General features: G+C 51.6%; 7 protein-coding genes across 7 annotated transcripts; 2 read left to right on the top strand and 5 right to left on the bottom strand.

Moving 5' to 3' along the window:
* Window positions 1-755: 755 nt before the first annotated feature.
* BJX67DRAFT_60307 (inositol phosphorylceramide synthase regulatory subunit KEI1) lies at window positions 756-2,161 on the bottom strand. The gene is made up of 2 exons (XM_071035213.1): window positions 1,916-2,161; window positions 756-1,826 (listed from the first exon to the last, which is right to left on the bottom strand). The coding sequence occupies exons 1-2, from the start codon at window positions 1,955-1,957 to the stop codon at window positions 843-845; spliced, it is 1,026 nt and encodes a 341-aa protein (XP_070887052.1). The 5' UTR covers window positions 1,958-2,161; the 3' UTR covers window positions 756-842.
* A 569-nt stretch (window positions 2,162-2,730) lies between these two features.
* BJX67DRAFT_60305 (Rab family GTPase YPT6) lies at window positions 2,731-4,100 on the bottom strand. The gene is made up of 5 exons (XM_071035212.1): window positions 3,821-4,100; window positions 3,741-3,766; window positions 3,590-3,678; window positions 3,114-3,516; window positions 2,731-3,057 (listed from the first exon to the last, which is right to left on the bottom strand). The coding sequence occupies exons 1-5, from the start codon at window positions 3,871-3,873 to the stop codon at window positions 2,999-3,001; spliced, it is 630 nt and encodes a 209-aa protein (XP_070887051.1). The 5' UTR covers window positions 3,874-4,100; the 3' UTR covers window positions 2,731-2,998.
* Window positions 4,101-4,207: 107 nt separating this feature from the next.
* Window positions 4,208-5,545, top strand: BJX67DRAFT_351027 (H(+)-transporting V0 sector ATPase subunit c''). The gene is made up of 5 exons (XM_071028869.1): window positions 4,208-4,403; window positions 4,455-4,489; window positions 4,546-4,637; window positions 4,695-5,003; window positions 5,057-5,545. The coding sequence occupies exons 1-5, from the start codon at window positions 4,346-4,348 to the stop codon at window positions 5,163-5,165; spliced, it is 603 nt and encodes a 200-aa protein (XP_070887050.1). The 5' UTR covers window positions 4,208-4,345; the 3' UTR covers window positions 5,166-5,545.
* Window positions 5,490-6,062, bottom strand: BJX67DRAFT_380275 (PaaI family thioesterase; the record flags this gene model as incomplete). Its single annotated transcript, XM_071032761.1, has 1 exon — window positions 5,490-6,062. The coding sequence occupies one exon, from the start codon at window positions 6,060-6,062 to the stop codon at window positions 5,490-5,492; it is 573 nt and encodes a 190-aa protein (XP_070887049.1).
* Window positions 6,063-7,183: 1,121 nt separating this feature from the next.
* On the bottom strand, window positions 7,184-10,544 carry BJX67DRAFT_60283 (DDHD family phospholipase). Its single transcript, XM_071035211.1, has 4 exons — window positions 9,250-10,544; window positions 7,921-9,202; window positions 7,727-7,864; window positions 7,184-7,679 (listed from the first exon to the last, which is right to left on the bottom strand). Exons 1-4 carry the CDS (start codon window positions 10,237-10,239, stop codon window positions 7,222-7,224), a joined length of 2,868 nt encoding a protein of 955 aa, XP_070887048.1. The 5' UTR covers window positions 10,240-10,544; the 3' UTR covers window positions 7,184-7,221.
* Window positions 10,545-10,912: 368 nt separating this feature from the next.
* On the bottom strand, window positions 10,913-12,241 carry BJX67DRAFT_380273 (uncharacterized protein; the record flags this gene model as incomplete). Its single annotated transcript, XM_071032760.1, has 3 exons — window positions 10,913-11,524; window positions 11,577-12,150; window positions 12,198-12,241. The coding sequence occupies 3 exons, from the start codon at window positions 12,239-12,241 to the stop codon at window positions 10,913-10,915; spliced, it is 1,230 nt and encodes a 409-aa protein (XP_070887047.1).
* Window positions 12,242-13,816: 1,575 nt separating this feature from the next.
* On the top strand, window positions 13,817-16,439 carry BJX67DRAFT_351011 (putative FAD monooxygenase). Its single transcript, XM_071028868.1, has 3 exons — window positions 13,817-14,855; window positions 14,950-15,243; window positions 15,313-16,439. Exons 1-3 carry the CDS (start codon window positions 14,199-14,201, stop codon window positions 16,270-16,272), a joined length of 1,911 nt encoding a protein of 636 aa, XP_070887046.1. The 5' UTR covers window positions 13,817-14,198; the 3' UTR covers window positions 16,273-16,439.
* Window positions 16,440-16,516: the final 77 nt, after the last annotated feature.

Raw genomic sequence — 16,516 nt, 5'->3', positions numbered from 1 at the left:
AAGAAAAGGGAGAGAGAGCCCGCGGCATCAAATATTTTTCAGCTTGGCTTCTTTTCTCCTCAGACCTCGAGAACTCCAACTGCGGGCGTCGTTTCAACGCAATTCGATAGGACTTTTTTGGGTGATTCTCCGCCATCGGAATTTGATCAGCTAATCACTGATTGGCCTTCGATCACGACATCGATGCAAACACGTTGTCGTCTTCGAGACAAACATGCCTGTTCAGGCAAAGTGCGGGGTTCCCGTGACTCGGCCGGGAGGAAATCACCTGACCAAGCAACGGCTTTTGGTCGGGATATTGGGTTGGGGATTTATTCCGCAGACAACACTGATACTTGAACTGGTCTTCCATTGGGGTCAAGGAGACAGCAACATGGGTAACTATAGATCCATGCCAACGCCGTAAAGAGAAAATTCACAACCCATATCGGTGCCATATCGATGTACATGTCCTCGACGCCAGGACCTTGGAGGAACCAGTCAACCCCAAGAGTCCAAATCAAATCACTTGTTTTTCTTTCGAGACCGATGACGCTTCCGCGACTCCGGGCAAACTAAGATTAATTCGAGACCCAACGCCTCACCCCTTCCCAAGAGTGGCGCCCATAGGAACAGACGGGAATTTGCAATAGCACTCTTCCTCGCCTGCCCACAGCCCGCCTGACTCATAACCGGGCCATGTATATCATCACGGTATATATTAACCAAATCGAAACCCAAGTATGCAGTGTAGGTGGCAGGAACGCGGAAATACGGGAAAGTCCAGATTCATGCAGTCGGAAACCGTCAAGTGGAAATGTAAGATCCAATACGCAGACAGGAGCAAGTGGGAGGCGTTCCGGCTATCGGGTTTCAGCCCAGTCGTGGACCTTCACCGTTAAGCGAGGAGTTGGTTCACGTGCTGGCTGTTGCAAGGAAGCCGCTTGAACGGCCGCCTGCGAAGGGGCAGGTGGTCCGGTGCCCGATCGTCGCCGCCGTTCGCGTTCAATGGGACCGGGAAGTTCGGGGGTAGCTCCGGGGGTGGCCCCGGGAGCGCGGAATCGATGGTCCATGTTCACCCAATTCCCATCATCCTCTTCGCCAAACCAGTAGTTTCTGCCGACACTGATCATAAGACGGCCCAGTTTTCCTTTCCAGCCCTGACCATCCGGGCTGTATGGCGAGAACGGCTCGCGGTCGATATCGGCAACGCTGGCCACACTGGCAATAGAGGGATTACGGCTATGCGTCGGTAGCTGAGTGTGTCGAGGCACCGTAGCGTATAGTCGGAGCGCCTGGCGAGCAAAGGCGAGCATCACAAACACGAAGTATAGGCGAATGGACCATAGGGCACAGATGAAGAGGATACTCTGGAAACTCTCGGGTTGAGTAACCGCATTGCCAAGTTTGTCCGCATTCCTCGACTCGTGATAATTCCCTGTTTTCATATTGGCGGAGTTGTACTGAGAGCCGGTGAATCCCGCTGTCTGGCCCATTGTTGAGCTTCCAGGACCGGAAGCCTTTCCATCGTCCGAGTGTTGGGCGATGACGAGAAACCACGTCACACCGAAAGCGACAGTGTAAGCCGCGTTAATGACGCTGTCGAAGACATATAACCAAGCCAGCGCAAGGCACTGTAATGGAGATTGCTTTCGGATGTGTGGAAACAGGGACACCGTAAGAACGAGCGCAATGAGTGAGTAGAGGTACATGGATAGTTGAACGGGTGACAGGTGGTAGCCGGTCAACAAGGCGAGCAAGCCATAGAGACCGCTTATTTTATTGAGAAGTAGCGACAAGGTAATCAGAGAGGCGCCTGTTTGCAGGCTCATCACGTAGAGAAAAGTCTATTATCGTGAAGAACACCCCCGTCGTCGGGGTAACAACCCATAAGCGACCAAGCTGGGACGATGGGGAGAAGGAACCAAGAACATACCTCTGGCCGCGGAATGCGGAGATAACGGGTCGACAAACCCATCTTGATATCGCCAGAAGGGATATCGAAAGATTGGGCCCGAAACGGTGGAAGAAGAGGAGCGGAATTCAAGGGGAGCAGTCGGAGGACAATGGAAGAGGGAGTGCTGGAGGAAGAAAAACAGGCTGAGGTTGGCGAAGCCCAATGATGGGCGCTTACACAGGGGTGCGGCCCTCCGGTCGCTCCGTGGCGGGCGATCGTTGCCCTTTTGTTTCGTCATCACTGCACCCTCAACCACCATGTCGTGTGATGACCCTCGTTTGGGAAGGCTGGGCAATTGCGAAAGACATATTAGCTGCCTCTTCCTTTTCGTCTGTCATCATCCCTTCTTCTTGACTGGAAAAACCAAGCCTTTGGTAGTATTCACTTCTAAATGGGATACGATGCTCCAAGCTGTAGCGCCTCCCCGTAGTGGGTCATTCTCACCAAGCCACCTGAATTTCGAACGCTGGATTCTTGATCTGTCGCGGAGTCGCACTTTTGAATGGAATCTTCGCTGGAGCTTCTAGGCACCACGCGTTCTTTGTCAACGTCGATTTTCCCTTGGAACGGGGGAGGGAGAGAGACCCGTGCCATGGAGTTGGGGGATAGGCAGAATGGAGAGATTCATAGAATGTAAGAGAATGAAGCGCTACTTATATTTCTACCGCCAGGAAATGATTGTGCCTGGTGAGCACAATTTGGGGTTTACGGGAGACAGTGAAAGCCTCTGGAGCGAAGACCGATTGGTATATCGAGCAAGATAAAGCAGCCAAACCACTGAGGAACACAAGCCCAAGAACGAACCACCGAGATCTGAGTGTGAGCGGAACGCCTGATTCCCCGATAAACTTTCAAACCGTCGGAAGCAAGCGCAAAAGGAATGAGCGATCATTTCGAGAAACAGCATTGATCTAGGCTCGCTAGTCAACTGATGAACAAGGAAAATGTACATCTTAAGAATGACAGATATTATAAACAAGCTCGAGCATCATCATCATTGAGATCCGAGTGGTGCCGTGAAAATAGGTGGATTATAACGAGCAGGTAGAGAGCCAAAGCACATCAGCAGGCGCATCCTTCGTTGCTCGTCGTTTCCTTGGGCTGGATATTCACATCAATCACTGTGATGCCGCTGTCAGTCACCATTAATAATCTAAGGGAGTGTGTTGGAACGAACTCTGGCTTTCCCCTCGGTTACTCTCGCCATCCATTCCTGGCAAAGCCTGCGCTATCCTCCTAAACAGCTGCTTGACATTATGGCCGACCTTTGCACTTGTCTCAATAAACATTAAACCGTTCTTCTTCGCTTCCTCCTCTCCCTGTGCGGTAGTCACTTCCCGCTTGTCGCTCAAATCGGTCTTGTTGCCCACCAAGACGATGATGACATCGTTACCACGCTCGCCTCTCACGTCGTCAATCCATTTCCGGGTGTTTTGGAAGGATTTGGCGTTTGAGATATCGTACACCACAACTGCTACACTGGAGTCGCGAATGTAGGAGGGAATTAGAGATCGGAATCGCTCTTGGCCGGCTGTATCCCAGAGTTGAAGTCGCACGGTTCGGTCTTCAAGGTACATGGTCTTGAGCAACAGTGTCTTAGCATCCTCGAACGGAGGTCATCGAGTTGGCGTTGGGAGTGGGGCGAAGACTCACCTTTGACAAGAAGTCAATTCCGATTGTCGCTTGGTATGTGTTGTCGAATGAATCGTACATGAACCTAGTGATTAAACTAGTCTTCCCCACTGCATATTATATCAGGATGATGTGCGTCTGGTTAATTCGAGTGAGCCGAGTGTATCCGTACCACTTTGTTCGCCGAGAAAGACCAGCCTGGGCTCGAGTCAGTTTCGCCCTTAGGTTCGTAACTGTGTCGATTGAACGTACTTGAATTTCTTCAGAGGGTTCGAATACGACCCCACCCCGGAAGCTGCAGCCATGGTGACAAGGAGAGTGGATTATGAATAGGGGAGGGAGGGCGGTGGGAGAGCAGTGGAATAGGAGATGGGAGTATTAAAAACGTAGGGTCATGGAAAACGGATCAACAGAGAAAGGAGGGAGAAGAAAGACAGTAAAGAGCAGCCTAAAGAGACTGCGAAAGGATCAATGGGGCGCGAGGTGTTTGGAAGGTTGATGGAGGAGGAAGCTCTAGTTCAATGGATTGGTCTGGAGATCCAGGCAACGGCCTGGGAGTTCATAGTCCCACAGATCTCCTTCGCCGCCCCGCGGATTAATTGCGGCCCGACTTCCACCTGCGACTTGTTGGTTTCCGGCTCAACCTGATCACAGAACAGAGCTCCGACAAACGGTCTTTGGCCATTTCTTTCAACGTCTTTGCCAGTGCTTCGAGACCTTGCGACTTGATATTGATATCCTCCAGCTAAGCGGCTGTCAACCGGGTTGGGGGTCATCATGGGTCTCGCTTATCCCGGCGGTCTCGCAACCGTGGCACTCCTGGTGATAGGAGGATGTAAGCAGGCTCCCCAACACCTCGGGAACACGCGCTAATCGACTCGGTCAGATATGCTTTTCCATGGAGAAGGTGAAGCATTCAATGTATGGCATCCTCGTTCTCAACCACGCTAGGGAACATCCCTCCTAACCGGGTATAGGTCGGCCAATTCCTTGAGTCTGTTTCCCCGTACGCTTGGGCGAATCTTGGTATCGCAATGTGCATTGGATTGTCGGTTGTCGGTGCTTCATGGTAATACCCCTAGTGCGCGAGCTTCGAGGTTGGGGAATACTGACGGTCCATCATCAGGGGTATATTCTTAACAGGCTCATCGATAATCGGCGGTGGTGTAAAGGCTCCGAGAATCCGAACGAAAAACCTGATCTCGATTATCTTCTGCGAAGTTGTCGCTATCTATGGTGTCATCATGGCTATTGTTTTTTCCTCGAAGCTCAATCTCGTGGATGGCGATGAAATATTCTCCGGAAGCAGTTACTATACCGGCTTTGCGCTCTTCTGGGGAGGCATCACCGTCGGCGCGTGCAACTTGATTTGCGGTATTTCCGTCGGCATCAATGGCAGTGGTGCAGCTCTGGCTGACGCGGCCGATGCGAGTTTGTACGTCACACCCGTAGTGCAATTCTTGAGCGATGACTAACAGCCACCCACAGGTTCGTCAAGATTCTCGTCATCGAAATTTTCAGCTCAGTCTTGGGGCTGTTTGGTCTGATTGTTGGGTTGTTGGTGCAAGGCAAGGCCGCCGATTTTGGAGCAGCATGAGGATAGCCGTTTCCAGCGAGAAGTGCCCTTGGCAGGAAGAAAACCATCTGTACGACTTTTACCTATCTTATTCCTTGGCTTCCTTCGATTTGTCCTCTTTTTATATACCGCATTGAGGCGTACGGGTCCGATTCCACTGTCCGGTCATTGGCTTTGTCTGCTTGATTCTACTGGTTTGCAGCGATGACGAGGAGACCGGATGAACATGGTATACTGTACAGTACAGGGCGCCCAGAACAGGGAACTAATGGACGTTCCCATCTATACCATCTCACTGAATGAAAATACATCATCAATTCACGAAACAGGTCTATCTATAACCCTCTATAAAGCAGGCTTCTTCTTCACGAAAATCGCCTGGGCAGTGGTACAAACCTCCCCCTTTTCATCCCGAATGACCGCCTCAATAAACACCTTCCTCCCCTCCACCCTATCCAACCTCGCCGTCGCAATTATCACGTTCCCCTCCCCACTCCCAATCCCCTCCCCAGTCTCCAAGTCAAACCCCTCCACCATAACGGCCCTCTTATACCCGACATTCAATGCAGCCGTAACCATACCTAACCCCTCATCCAGCTTCACACTGTCAATCAGATTCCCGCAGACCTCGTCCATCACCGTGGCCAGGAACCCGCCGTGCGCGATCCCGGATTGCCCGCACACGCCGTGGCCGACGTGCAGGAGGAGATGGCCCTCGGGTGGGTGCGGGGTGGCGCGGTACAGGAATGCCCAGTGCAGGACGGCGGAGTTTGTGCGACCCGCGCGGCGGAAGAATGGGTCGTGGTGGTGTTTTGTGACGGTGGGGACGCGGGTGTAGGAGGGGTCTGAGAGGATCGAGGCTGTGACCGGGTGGGTGTGGAAGTAGGTGGAGTCGGAGTCAGAGTCAGGGGTTGTCATTGCTTTGGCGGTGATGTTATACTGGCGAGAGCGAGGAGCTTGGGCTCGGGTAAAGTTTAGAATTGTTTGTTTTATCCGCGTATGACTGGGATTTCTGCTGCGCTGTCCGTTGTATGGACAAACCCAAATGAATGGCTGTCGCGGGGAGATATAGATCGGGAGGAAGGAGTGACTCAAAGATGGCTTGGAAAGAAGCAGCGATCTAAGACGAAAGGCGCATATCAATTGGCCAATTAAAGAGAAGCTGTACTCTGCACAAAGCATACTAGGCCGTAGTAACACCATGCTATACTAGGTAAGAACCTTGAATCCTTGCCTGACGCGTGGTTTCCCCTCGTTTCTCTCGTGGCGGGCTATACCGACGGCCCAGCAATAACCGAGGCATGTCGGGGTGTGCGGAGGGTTGCGATGCCACCGACTCGAATACCAGTGGATGTAGCATCAGAAAATTGAGGAAGAGGTGGGGATGACTATTTCTGAATATCTTCAGTCAATATGATATGATAACCAGGGCATCAAATATCTTTTCCCCGCACAATAGTGGACGCTAGCAGGACAAGGTGCGTCTGCATTCCATCCATGGATTCTATTCATTGATTCTCCTTGTATCCTTCCCTTGACGATCTAGGGATGGCGAGGACCGACGTACCGAAACGTTACCTGATGCCTCTGTCACGCTGAAAAGAATGCGAAGAACGATCGGACAATTGTAGTCGCTGGCGTCCCGGGCCATTGGTCTGCTGATTGGGCGGTTTATCCCAGAATATATGATATTTGTCAGAATACGATTTCAAAGCACGCGCCACCAGAGCTTCAACTACAGTGACTCGACTCCGGGTGGATCCGTACATCTCGAGCCCTCATCACAATATCATTGCGACGCAGATCGCGCGACGCCTGCTTCAAGGGCTGTCGGAAATGCAGCCTTGACCATCCTACTTGCGAGATCTGCCAGAGCACAGTCCTCTCAAGGCGCACATTGTATGATCTACGCGTGTCGATAAAAGCATGTATTAGTGAGGCTGACAATATGGGTATCATGCCTGCTATAGAGGCATCTGGTAGTAATACAGTGATAACATGATTCACAGACAGGTATTTACCAGCTGCAACTCTGTCAACGAACCCCAGGCAAAGACAAGGAGGTCTATCGGATCTATCAGCCTTTATGATACTTCCACCCCTTCTTCTTTTCAGCCCTAAACGCCGGTAAAACTGCATCGCGGCTCTGCTTGCGGGCAACCTCAATAACAATAAATCGAATAAAATCCGCAAGTATCCAGTAACTGCTATGCGCACTCAGCATGTTGAGGTACTGGATGTTCAGTGGACCACCGCCCCCGGATAGGAAATAGTCGATTTGTCCGTTATCGTTAAGGAGGAGCATGCGTTTTTCTGCTATCTCTTCTCGGGTGAAATCGTGCGTTTCGAGTTCTACATTGGAGGGGAGTTTTGTGATTAGTGAGGGTCTTTCTGGGGCGGAAATCGTGGATGGGCCCCAGCGGAAGGCGCCTCCGAAGGATCGCCATATCGATGCCGAGGAGCTCGGAATGGCAGCGGGTTTCAGCGAGTTTGCCAAGTCACTGTCAACGGCAGCGTTGACGCGGTACGCAATGGCTAGCACGTTCAGTTAGTGTCTGGGAGGTTGCGGGACAAGCTCTTACGGTCTGTGGTGTGCATGATATTGTAGAGGTTATCGACAGCCAAGCAGCCGTAAGTATTTGCCTCGCTTGCTACACCTCGAAGTCGATCGTCCCCATCAGAGCCTGGTTTATCACGCCCTTTTCGAGGTGAAAGGTTTGCTACAGTGAAGTGAGATTAGGCTCAACGTGCGCTCCAGGTGGTGGGTGTATCGCACCTTTGTTGATGAACAGAAATAAGCCCACTGGGCTTCCACAGATGAAGAGATTCTTTGTATCAAACTCGAATATGTCCGTGTGAAGGCTGACATTGGAGAAATCAAAGTGTGGAATCTTCGTTGGTTGCTGGCTTAAAATATCCACTGTCATTGCGCTTCCCAGGGAGTGCGCAAGCAAATGTACGCGTCCGTTTTGCTGGAACCCCGGATTGTTCTCGCACCAGAGACGGAAGACTCGGTTCGCTTCTTTGACGACAGCTTCGATCATCTTAGGCTTGTGGTGCGATAGGTAATATGGAATGTCAAGGATGACGTCGCTTATCAAAGATCGGACGGCTGGTATTGTCTCCGGGGTGATGTCCTTCAAAGTGAAGCTGTTTGTGGCTGGATCATCCGTCACTTGTGATTCAAGGTTTGCATCTTCTAAGGATAAGGTCGAGCGCCAGTTGATTGGTAGTACCATGATGCCTCCATGGTTCTCGCGCACGTGTGGCCATACTTCTTCGCTATTAAGTTCCACATTGACCTGCCTCCGAAAAGCGTTTATGGCGTGCGTGAAATGGAAGCTCTCCATACGCTCAGACAGTTTTTGCCCGATACCGTGGATGACGAATATGAGGTCAGTTGGGGTGGGGCGTGACTCCTCCATGGCACAGGCGTAACAGAACTCGCCGCTCCCCCCTGGTGCCATTGTTTTGGCTTGAGCTCCGCGAAGGTAGTTCCGCACATCCACAGGGCTAGGCTTGGACGGATGTAGTTGCTCCCAAGCACGTCGGCTGAAACCGCGAACAACAGGTATACCAATTTGGCGCCCCTTGCGTATGGCGTTAAGTGGCTTCCTTCCTCGTGACGCTGATGGGAGCAAGCTGGGCCGAAGTATTTGCGCATTCTTTCCATCGGCATAGATGACACTTGAGGTCATATAAGGTTTGATGGTAACGGTGTGCGCAGGTGAGCTGCCAGCAGCTCGGTTGTCGGTGAATTCCGCGGATTCGCTGCTGTGAGCATCGACGGATTGAGGATTCGCGTTCATGTTGGGTTGTACAGGGTCCTCATTTGGCCATAGTCGGTACACGATCTTCATTTCGGCCTCTGCTCCATTCTCCACGCAGCTATTCAGCTCGTCTTGCCATGTTTCAGTCCACGGCTTCATATAGACATAGCCATCTTCGAGTCGATTAGCGAGGTCAGTTTCTACTGGCAACATCGTGTTCTTGTAGAACCATGTTGCGCGAAGCACATTGGATATATCGTGTAGGGGGCTCCAATATATCGGTTTCATCTACGAGGTATAAGTATCTCTAGCTGTGGACTGAAGAGGAATGGTACCTTTAGATTTGGCAACTCGACTAAATGGAGTCGCGAGACACCCACTGCGATTTTGGACTGGACATCATCCTTCCCCTTATCGTCGTCAGCGTGCACAACTGATCCGTCTGGCGACTGCTCTTGATAGGTGTTTGTTCTTAACCCCGAAGGTTTCGAAGTGGCATGACTTTCGCTGGTGACTTGATGCTCAGGACGGAGTTCCTCGGCCTCGTCTTTCACCGAAAGGGACTCAAGAGATTGAGATAAAAGTGTAGATGATTGAGTAGCAGAAGCTCTTATAAAAGGTGATCCACTAATGCTCGCGTCGCGCGAGTGATGGCCATGGGAGCCCACGCTTCCTCCCAAATCAGAACTTGGATCATCGCTGTGAAACCCGCTGACTTTCCGCCGTACGCTTTTTACGTTACCGCTAGGAGAGACCTCTCGTTTGCGATAAAGGTGGCTGCCGAAAGTGCGGCTCTCTCCCGCGCCGCTATCAAACGTTGACCGATCACTGGACCACTCTAACGAGCTGCGGTCCTTGTGTTCTGCTTGAGCCGGCGTCCGAATACGTGAGCCGGGAACAATCTCGTCACGTCGGCCTCGCTGACTCCCGACTAGGCTTTTTCTTTGGCGGCTGCCTGACAAACTCTCCGCCTCCCCGGTAGCAACGGCCACCCCGGTGTTGGTATCCACTAAATCGACGTGACGGTTTCCCGAATTTACAGCATCCTGTTGCCTTTTCGCGCGCTGAATAGACAACCATGCCTCTTCCAAGGCGATCTGGTCTCTCACCGAGAATGGCTGGGGTGGGACTCGCTCGTCTATATGCGCTTGACCGCTAGGGGGAGGGGGTAGGGAACTCAGAGGGTCGTCTATGGGGAGAGATGAGGTGTAGAAGAACTGTGGGCGCGGCTTGGGTGGTTGGTCTAAAGAGCGCCAGGGAGAGAGATCCGGGTCGTCATCAGCGAGGAGACACGTCGGGCCGTATGTATGCAGGGGACCAGCCATGGCTGGAGTGCAGTGAATTTCACCAAAAGCGAGTAACAGAAAGCTGAAGAAAAATGCAGCTAAATGGATCAGTCGAGGCAGAAAGTCATCATGGTCGAGGCGCCACGGAAGCCTGGGCTGCAGCCTTCAAGTCTCAAGCTGTTCGGTCAGTAGGGGAGAACATGGGACCGGCAAGAACAGCGGTTCGAAAGCTCAAAATATCCCGAGTAGAGAGTAATTCGATAAAGTACGGTCAAGAGAGAAGAGTTGCACGTCACATTGGAAGAAAAATGAAGCTGGAAGCCTTGAGAAATGTAGGCCGCCGCTTGACTGAACACTGTTCTGTTGCTGTCGATCCAGCGCGTGAGCCTATGACGTCGTCCCACGTGCAGGCCTCTCAACAAACAGCCAAGGGGCTCCTCCGTCTCCGACATTCTCTTGTCGCAGGCGACGGATATTGCCTGATGAGATGCAATGAGCTTGAAATTTATTCTGCCGAAGCTGCTGCAGCTCAATGAGGGTCAAGACCTAATGAGATGGATTGATTGAGGTAAAGGTAAGGAGAAAGCACTTTCTCTTCGAGAAGGGCAAAGACAAGAAGGCAAATGCAGATTGATTGAGGAGAAAGAGAAAATGTACACTGCTTGCTAACTCTACATGATTATCGGTTGTTATTTACAGCTATTTTGCGGATTTAATGGGATGAGAGGCTTGTTATCGAAGACATGCGGCGTCCACCTTCCGCAAGGTAATTCCTTGCTCGCTGTTCCTTCAGAAAGGCTAGGGTTCGCATCTGCAGCTCTTCGAATGCCAGGAAGGTGCCTATCGGCGCACCTAGCATGTCAAGCAACTTCTGGATGTCATGCATGTGTTTACGAATGACGCTATCTGGAGCACAAAATGTGCGGACACTCATCTCCTTGACAACGGCCTTCCAGTTTTGGAGGTTCGAATGCAAAAGGACTGGGTTCGTTGAACTCTCTCCGTTGAACTGAAGAGTTCGGATGTTGGATAGAATCAGCTGGCGCTGGGTGGCTTGGTCGTATTGGAACTCCACTACTTCTGGCCTATTTTTTGAGCCCCAGAAGTTGTTGACCTTCTTGATCGACTCCTTTGATACGCGGCCGACCTGGTACTGATCAAGGAGGAACTTGTTCGCGCTGACACAGATCATCACTTCCATCTCGGAATACAGCTTGGCCTGTGCGGTGGGATCCAAGGAGATGGCAACGGTTGACTTGGGGAGGACCTTCGGCTGCCGATGCGCATAGAACGGGATCGGATGTGCTTTTGCCATGTCAACCGCCTGGCCATGTTAGAGACCGAACAGAGGGACGACGCAAGAACGATTGACTTACTATTTCTTCAACATGCTGTTTGAGCTTCTTCCCGAGTCCTTTGGGAATGAAACTCTTATGCTTTGGTTTGTTCTTTAATGGAACGTCGGCAGTACAACCAAGCCAGCCATTCGCGCCAAACAGCTGCTTGTGTGAAGACCTTGTCCAGCCGAGGGCACGCTCAACGGGGTCGTCAAGCGGAACGACGTCCGACTCCTGGAGCTCAGTGCATTCACGCAGGGTAGAAAGCGGCCTTTTGATACCATCATCGTCGAGGATTGCAATTTGGCTCGATTCGTGGTCGTGGCATTCGTCATAGGTAGGTTTGCAATGGCCACCACCGTGGAAAGTCACGTTAGGACTTTCAGGGTGCAGGCTGTCCTCATGATTTTTGATGCGGAATGAAGGAGACGTCGCCGCATCAAACGGCAGAGAGGAAAGATTGGAACCAGAGCCGAGCGACGGCAGCGAGGAAGAGCTGGACAAGCCGTCCGAGCAGAAGGAGCATTCGGATGTATCGCGAGGAACATCCCAGAAAGTCTTGTACTCCTCATAGAAGGGGTTGAGCTTGGCGATATCCTCATAGTTCATGCCCCTATGTCCACCGTCAATATGGCGAAACGCTGCTTAGGGCTCACTTACTCAAGGTCGAGCATGATGGGAACCTCGCAAGTTTCGGAGTTCATGTTGGCGGTAACGTTGCTTTGGCAGGATAAGTTCGGGATACTGTATCTCTGGAAAGGGCTTGATCTTGAACGATGTTTAGGACTTGTAGATACACAGGTTGGGATGAACGAGAGAAGTGGATGATGCATTTACCAAAGCCTACAAGGGCCGTATCTCCTGATATACTCGAGGCTGTGAAAATTCGAGTATCTATTGTTGATTGAGGATATCCACGAATCTATTCTATTGTTCTATTGTTGTATTGTTGTAGAATCAGGTTCACTTTGCTGAGGAAGCATTATGCCGGGGCAAGATGCATGGCGGGAGTAGTTTGTGAGGTGAATATGCAGAAAGATGTAGTAATCACCTATTCTCTCTATAAATGCAACAATGAACAATAGGCAACAATGCCTTTGGTTTCTTTTCTATTGACACAAAATTTTCTATTGAGACAATCGGCCTTAATAACAAAAGGATTGGATTGTAACAATAAGACCCTCATATCTGAGAGAAGGAGTGAATAGAGAAGGGCTAGACAATGGTGATTGAAGGAATTGCCATAGCCAATGGACGGCAAGTAGTTGGTTCCTGTCCTTTCCATCCGGAACGTTAGGCGCAGTTGTAGGAAGTAATTGAGCAATGGGGCCTGCAGCGATGTAGGAAGCATCTCTGTGTGAGTAACAGAACAGATCACAGCGCGTGAGGCTGCAAGGCACTCAACTCGGCTGCCGGAAACACTTGGGGCTGCCTTAGGCTATCGAGCTCTCGACCGTCGTGCTTGGCCTGGCCTACTAAGATAATGCTACATGCTACATTTACATACCTTGGATAGATGCCCCTCGAGCCCGTGGATAATCTCTGGCTCTTGTCTCGGTGGTATGGACGACGCTGCTGGACGGGCTATGAGGGTGTTTAGCCCCTAATTCCTCTACAATTGAGACGAAAAGCCGAAGTCTGGTCCCCGCGGAATGGGATTTAGCAGATTGACATCGTAGAGGTTCTGATCATTGGCCGCAGCTGTGGTGGAGTTTCCGAGGTGTACTGGGGGAGTGCCGTGGGCTCTCGGGGAGCTGTCCGTTGTCGGGAACAAGGGATTAAGCACGGCAATGGGGATGACGGGAAGCTTGGCGGGTGGAATCTCGGAATCTATTTGAAAGTGAAGATACAATGCTGGGTTCCGGGATCTACTTCATCGTCGGTTCGAGCCAGGAGGTTCCAGGGGGGGAGTACTGTCACTGACGAACGCTGTGTTTGGCGAACGATACTCCTGAGTAGTATCTGGGAATCGTATGAGATACGATAGAATCGACAGAGTCGTTTAGAATGTCGATTTGTCGCTGGAGCAAAAGGATTTGGAGCAACAGCTGAAATCGCAAGTCTATGTTCAGCTTGTGCGGTTGTGGTTTCCCGTGGACGCTTCGCGCCATGGCTGAGGAATCGACATCACAGCGAGCCAATCACAGGCGGCGCAATGCAAGTGCGAACTGCTTGCAAATCCCGGGAAATGCTGCCGACGCTCGGATCACGTGGTGGATCCCCACTTGCCGACTGCATAGCCGCCGCCCTTGGAGAGGCCCGGAAAGTGTACCGGCATTGCCTTCCCCCCGCAGACCCAGGCAGCAACAACCCCCCAAGTTTGCCCTCGTTCACTGTAAGTGGGCGTTGTTGCACCTGGCCGGCGCTCACGGGACCACCTCGACCTTTCTGTGTCCCCACGATCCAGCCGAGATGACTGCCGTTGTGGCCCTCCGTTGGGCTTCTGTTCCCCATCCACCAACAATCATGGTATATGAGCGTGCTCAAGCCCAGGCTGATGATGGCCAGCATTCCTCCTCTGTCTTCTCATTCATCACTTGAGCCCGGCGGTACTAGAAGGTATCCCTCCTTTTCTTTGCCCGTATACTGCGAAGATTAGCTGTCGGTGGTCACTTCTGTATCGATTCCATATCCGGGTATTCCATCGCTGTCCCCACCATAATGACGAACGACAGTTATCCAAAAAAGTATGACATTGTCATCGTGGGCGCTGGCCCTGTTGGCATCCTCCTGTCGCTCTGCTTGTCCCGCTGGGGCTACAAAGTGAAGCACATCGACAACAGGCCGGTGCCTACTGCGACTGGTCGTGCCGATGGTATCCAGCCCCGATCCACCGAGATCCTTCGCAACCTCGGCCTGAAGCGCAAGATAATGTCCTATGACCCCGCTAAGGTGTACGACGTTTCTTTCTGGGACCCTCGCCCTGACGGAAGCGGTATCCAGCGTACCGGCAACTGGCCCAGCTGTCCCCGGTTTATCGATACAAGATACCCCTTCACGACGCTGGTTCACCAGGGTAGAATTGAAACTGCTTTCCTGGATGAGATTAAGAAGGCAGGTACAACGGTCGAAAGACCCTGGACGATTGCTGGATTCAACAACGATGGTGTTGATGAGACATATCCGGTCCAGGTTCAGTTGAAGTGCCTGGACACGAATGTGATCGAGACTGTTCGCGCAAAGTACCTGTTCAGCGGTGAGGGTGCGCGCAGTTTTGTCCGGGAACAGCTCGGTATCCAGATTCATCACAAGGATCCTATCTCCTACGTGTGGGGTGTTATGGACGGTGTCGTAAGGACAGACTTCCCCGACATTAAAGTATGTATAACTGGCTGCCTTTTTCTGAGGTGGCCCTCTTTGATCTGCATTTTGATCTGCATTTTGATCTAACTAACTTATGTTCACAATGTAGACAAAATGTACCATCCACTCCGATGCCGGTTCGATCATGGTTATCCCTCGCGAGGACAACATGGTCCGTCTTTATGTCCAGATCGCCTCCTCCACAGACCCTGACTTCAGCCCGAGGAAGACGGCTACGGCCGAAGAGGTCCAGGCGGTTGCGAAGAAGATTCTCACGCCGTACTACCTGGTATGGGATCGGGTAGAGTGGTACTCTGTCTACCCCATTGGACAGGGTATCGCCGAGCGGTACACACTGGATGAGCGCATCTTTATGGGAGGTGACGCGTGCCACACACATAGCGTAAGCCCTCTTTCACTCCCCGTGATGAGATAGCATTTTTGCGGAACCAGCTGCTGATTCTTCTTATAGCCCAAGGCCGGTCAGGGTATGAATACTGCCTTCCACGACGCACTTAACATGGCCTGGAAGCTTCACGCTGTCGAAAGTGGGTTGGCCAAGCGTTCGATTCTGAGCACCTACGAGACTGAGCGTAAGAATATCGCTGAGACTCTCCTCGACTTTGACAACAAATACGCAGCGCTGTTCTCGAAACGCCGCCCTAGCGCGGGCGAAGTTGGCTCGGCTAGTAACGCCGATTCCGCTCGTAGCGTGGAAGAAGATCCCTTCGTTAAGACCTTTAAAGACTCTTGCGAATTCACGAGTGGCTACGGTGTTGCGTACCTGCCCAACATCTTCAACTGGGATGCCAGCCATCCTGCGCAGTCTGCTTTGTTCAGCGTCCCTGGTGTAAACTTGGTTACGGGAAAAGCGTTCCCGCCGTCGACCGTCACACGCCTTGCGGACTCCAACTTTGTGCATCTCGAGCAGGAAGTTCCGGCTAACGGCGCGTTCCGCATCTTCATCTTCGCTGGTAGGCAGTCAAAGAGCAACAAAGCTATCGCCGACCTTGCCGCGAACCTGGAGAAAGAGCGCTCTTTCCTCTCTGCATACCGCAGATCCGATATTGGTGAAGTTTCTTACTTCGAGCGTCACGCTCCTCACTCCAAGCTGTTTACTATTTGCCTGATCTATGCTGAGAAGAAGAATGATATCGATATGAGCTCGGTGCCACAGATTCTCCGTGACTACCGTTATCACATCTACGCTGATGATATTCCTGATGTCAGAGTTCCTACTGCTACCTACGCCGCTCATGAGAAGCTTGGATTCGACCCGACCAAGGGGGGGATTGTTGTTACCCGCCCCGACAGCCACGTTGCTTGCACTGTCCAGTTAACCGAAGGGAACGGCACTGTTGATGCGCTCAATGCATACTTTGGCTCTTTTTCAACGAAACCACTCGGCCAAGACCAACAGAGCCGCCTGTGACGGAAGACAGGTAGAGTTTGTCGTCGAATCTATCCCTCATGTATATACACTTTCGGTTGCGGTTCATAGCCTCTGTTTCTTGGATGATCTATGATGAGCATTTCTGGCGTTTCACAATATATACCTAGATTTCAATGAGTTCAAATGCGAAAAATAGTTAAAAACGATTATATACCTGCCTCGCATGCCTCGATTTGTAAGGAGTCGGATTAAAATGTACGGTGGTTGTTGTGTCGACGGTTGG

This window comes from Aspergillus lucknowensis (genome assembly GCF_044049455.1).
Source record: "Aspergillus lucknowensis strain CBS 449.75 chromosome Unknown BJX67scaffold_15, whole genome shotgun sequence".
Lineage (NCBI taxonomy): Eukaryota > Fungi > Ascomycota > Eurotiomycetes > Eurotiales > Aspergillaceae > Aspergillus > Aspergillus lucknowensis.
This window is presented reverse-complemented; position numbering and strand designations above follow the sequence as displayed.

Excerpts from the sequence above, each read along its gene's own strand:
- BJX67DRAFT_351027 (XM_071028869.1), top strand. The coding sequence starts at position 4,346 with ATGGGTCTCGCTTATCCCGGCGGTCTCGCAACCGTGGCACTCCTGGTG. Across the intron at positions 4,638-4,694 it reads TCGGTTGTCGGTGCTTCATG|GGGTATATTCTTAACAGGCT; the intron begins GTAATACCCCTA and ends GTCCATCATCAG. Across the intron at positions 5,004-5,056 it reads GACGCGGCCGATGCGAGTTT|GTTCGTCAAGATTCTCGTCA; the intron begins GTACGTCACACC and ends AGCCACCCACAG.
- BJX67DRAFT_60307 (XM_071035213.1), bottom strand. The coding sequence starts at position 1,957 with ATGGGTTTGTCGACCCGTTATCTCCGCATTCCGCGGCCAGAG. Across the intron at positions 1,827-1,915 it reads TCCGCATTCCGCGGCCAGAG|ACTTTTCTCTACGTGATGAG; the intron begins GTATGTTCTTGG and ends TCACGATAATAG.
- BJX67DRAFT_351011 (XM_071028868.1), top strand. The coding sequence starts at position 14,199 with ATGACGAACGACAGTTATCCAAAAAAGTATGACATTGTCATCGTGGGC. Across the intron at positions 14,856-14,949 it reads CAGACTTCCCCGACATTAAA|ACAAAATGTACCATCCACTC; the intron begins GTATGTATAACT and ends TTCACAATGTAG. Across the intron at positions 15,244-15,312 it reads ACGCGTGCCACACACATAGC|CCCAAGGCCGGTCAGGGTAT; the intron begins GTAAGCCCTCTT and ends TTCTTCTTATAG.
- BJX67DRAFT_60283 (XM_071035211.1), bottom strand. The coding sequence starts at position 10,239 with ATGGCTGGTCCCCTGCATACATACGGCCCGACGTGTCTCCTCGCTGAT. Across the intron at positions 7,865-7,920 it reads ATTTCTGTTCATCAACAAAG|CAAACCTTTCACCTCGAAAA; the intron begins GTGCGATACACC and ends ACTTCACTGTAG. Across the intron at positions 7,680-7,726 it reads TATCATGCACACCACAGACC|CCATTGCGTACCGCGTCAAC; the intron begins GTAAGAGCTTGT and ends TGAACGTGCTAG.
- BJX67DRAFT_60305 (XM_071035212.1), bottom strand. The coding sequence starts at position 3,873 with ATGGCTGCAGCTTCCGGGGTGGGGTCGTATTCGAACCCTCTGAAGAAA. Across the intron at positions 3,767-3,820 it reads AACCCTCTGAAGAAATTCAA|GCTGGTCTTTCTCGGCGAAC; the intron begins GTACGTTCAATC and ends ACTCGAGCCCAG. Across the intron at positions 3,517-3,589 it reads GAATTGACTTCTTGTCAAAG|ACCATGTACCTTGAAGACCG; the intron begins GTGAGTCTTCGC and ends CTGTTGCTCAAG.